This window comes from Tupaia chinensis, unplaced genomic scaffold (genome assembly GCF_000334495.1).
Source record: "Tupaia chinensis unplaced genomic scaffold, TupChi_1.0 Scaffold000037_3, whole genome shotgun sequence".
NCBI classification, from domain to species: domain Eukaryota; kingdom Metazoa; phylum Chordata; class Mammalia; order Scandentia; family Tupaiidae; genus Tupaia; species Tupaia belangeri.
In genome coordinates, this window is record NW_006159486.1 from 2,291,861 (window position 1) to 2,295,195 (window position 3,335).

Sequence of the window (3,335 nt, forward strand, 5' to 3'; positions counted from 1 at the left end):
CCTAGAAAGGTTAAACTGTTGATGAACATACAGTTAATAAGGGACTGAACAGTCAGGTCCTATGACTTTGGTTTCTTGAAGACCCAGTGATTTTCTACTAAAGCTCCAGTGATCTGCATTGATGGGATAAGTAGAAAATCTGTAATCTTCTGTGAGTAGAAGAGGTAAAGAAATCAGATACTGCAAAATGAAGTTCTATGCCATTTTAGGATTGATGGTGCTCTCACAACTCTTTACTATTTTTCTTAATAACTTTCTTTCCTTTTTAGCTACAAGGCTTTGGCCGACCAAGTGTATACCATGCTGCTATCGTCATCTTCCTTGAATTCTTTGCATGGGGCCTGTTGACAACACCAATGTTGACTGTAAGTATTACTGAACTGAGTCCTTGTTTATAAGAGCAAGAGAGTTCTTAGACTTAAACTCACAGGTGTGTGTTTGGGAGTAGCTTCCCCACCCCCAACATCACCAAATAATTTATTTGGAATCAGAATTAAAAGAGCAGTCGACAGCTGTGAAATATATGTTTATTCTGATACTTCTGTAGTTGTACAACTGACTCATCACAAATTACTGGATTAATGTTATTTTACTCCTTCAGGATCGGGGTTTATCGATTTCAAATTTGGGATCTTCATACTTGAAGTTAGGGAACATGTTCATGTCTTCTTTACCATACATCTGCTTCAGCTTAAAAAGCTCCCTCTCGGGAACCAGCAGTTAGCGTAATGGCTATGTCGCTGGACTCCCACGTAGTCGACCGCGGTTCGTGTCCTGGACCCGGTGGCTTAAAACTCACGCCGGGCGCGTGTGCGTGCGTGCCCAAGATCCCGAGAGGAGAATGGAGGAGAAGGGATTGCGGCGTGACCATCCCCCCTGGGGGGTGATTTCTCGCTTTCTGTCTCTATGTCTCTCTCTGTCTGTCTGGTGAGCGCACGCGCCCTACAGTGAAAATCTCTAAAAAAAAAAAAAAAAAAAAAAAGCTCCCTCTCCAGATCTTGCTGATATTCTGGGCCAGTATCAACAGGTGCTCTAGTTGTCTGTCATTTAGATTTATATAATCTTGTCCACAAACAGTTTCTGTACAGGATCAAGTTCCTTCTTAAATGTCACTGGTGTGACCCAGTGTTCCTCTTCAAATGAACTGAGACTGCTGATCAAATGATGAAGTGATAGAGGAGAATCTGAAGAGTCTCTGAAGAATCATGGTGACTCTTTGTTACTTGCACCCAGTCCCGAGCTGCCGTCGCCACCGTTCTTGGGAGTAGCTCTTGATAGTGAGCGATTTAAGATTAATTGTTCCACTGGGTTGTTTCCACTGTGTGGCTTATAAGCTACCTGCAACAAAACACCTTGTTAGATTTTCCTGACCCAGTTTTTTATAAGGTGCTGTTAGAAGATTGAGCTGTATATTTTTATGAAGATCTTTGAGATCCTTATAGCAAATAATCAGAAAGCATTGCTGAAGTTTATATCTTCTTTATGTAGATTTAGTTAATGACCTTTGGCTTAAAAAGATAGTAAATAAGAGATTGGTAAGTGTTAGGGTGATGTCTGCAGTATGTTAGAGTGGCTTAGGTCGTGGGCTGTGAAAGAATTCACAAACTCAGAAAGAAAGTGGATAGAAAGAATTTATTCACTTTCCAGCAGTAGAAAGGGACCAGATGCAGAAATTTGCTAGGGCACGGAGCTCTTATTGGGACTTAAAGAAAGGGGTTGGGAGGGCTAATGTTGGGTAAATAGGGTGATCCTGAGACAGGACGCCTGTCTTTCACCATCTCTGGACTATTTTATCGGTATCTCCGGTTGTCATATTTGATAACTTTGATATGCGGTAGCTTTATAGTTGTTGATGTTTCCATGTCAGCAGATGGGCCTCAGTCTCTATATTTGAAGGTGGAAACTTAGAAAACCAAACATCATCCATCTGTGATAAGGTTATCAGCTGGGGCAGCTAGCCCAGGAGGAAAAAGGAGGAGGAGAAAGAATGTTTGAAACACCTGGGAGTTTTAATGCGCCTTCTCCTTATAAGGTGTCAGTGAAACACATTGAATAAACCTAATGGCAAGGAGATTTTGAGATACTGAGTTAATCCTTTCCAATGTCAGTGTCTTAAGGCCAGTGGGTGCCTTGTAATCATTTCAATAAGTATTTTGTAATAATGAAAGCAACAAGTCCAACTTGGATGTTTGATGTAGTGATAGGAAAGAGAGGTGCCACAAAAGATTAAGGGGCAGATTATAGGTGCCTTATAACTATTTAAAAACTTATAAAGATATTTTAGCCTGAAATTTCAGTTGACTTGTTCTTTAAAAAGTATTGGTGTCTAAACTCTTCCTGATCATATTGTCTTACCAAAGAATTCCTTTGGGTACAGAAAATTTTTGTTCATCAGTTAGGTTTAGAAAATAGAAGACTTTTAGAGGGTTACTATTAGCCATTTAGCTTTACATAAGAATTTACAGTTTTTACTTGGGGTACTTTTAAGATGTGGTTAGATTAATAAGAGTAATTTGGGTGGAATAAGCAGACTTTACAGATTGCCTGTCTTTAATCTTCTGTTCTCTTTGCACTAGCTTTTCTTTCATAATGTTTTCCTTACAGTAGATAATTAGTTATTAGTTAATGAGGATAAATGGTTCTCATTTTGAATTTCATGAGACACTACCTTTCATCACTCTGTTCCTGGTTCCTGCTTGCCTGGTACACAGTTGGTTTTTGATAACTATTTTCTTTGAAGAAGAACATACATGGCAGGCACACACATTTGTCCTCAAGTCAGTATTTCTCTAAGACACATTTAGTATGAATATAGACATAACAGGCTACATTTTTTCTTCCAAATTTTTTTATTGTGTTAAATGCAGACAACCATCGTAACCATTTTGAAATGATATTAAATATATCCACAGTGTTGTGTAGTGATCACCACCATTCATCTCCAGAATTCTCTTTATCTTGTAAAAATGAAACTCTGTCCATTAAATGGTGTCTTAGTATTTCCTCCTGCTCTCTGCCCCTAGGAACCACTGTTTTCTTTTCTATTTCTGTGATTTTTGACTATTCTTAACTACATTATATAAGTGGAGTCATACAGTATTGACCACTTTTAACTACCTTATAAATGGAATCATACAGTATTTGTCTTTGTGACTAATTCATTTTACTTAGAAAGTTCTTAAAGTTCATCCTTGTTATAGCATGAGTATGAATTTCCTTTCTTTTTAAGGCTGAAAGATACTCCTTTGTATCTGTTGGGTTGTCTGAAAAGTCATAACATTTTAAAATTGTTCTTTATGCAAAAATATGTCATGACTTTTTAAATCTTTTTTTAG

At 38.0% G+C, this 3,335-nt stretch overlaps 1 protein-coding gene across 1 annotated transcript in view; it reads left to right on the top strand.

The window, feature by feature from the left end:
- Positions 1-269: 269 nt before the first annotated feature.
- Positions 270-3,335, top strand: part of SLC71A2 (solute carrier family 71 member 2) — a gene marked incomplete at its 5' end in the record, with an annotated part of 92,126 nt that continues 89,060 nt past the window's right edge. Inside the window, 1 exon segment of the mRNA XM_014588617.2 lies at positions 270-365. Coding sequence (XP_014444103.1) covers positions 270-365 — 96 coding nt within the window.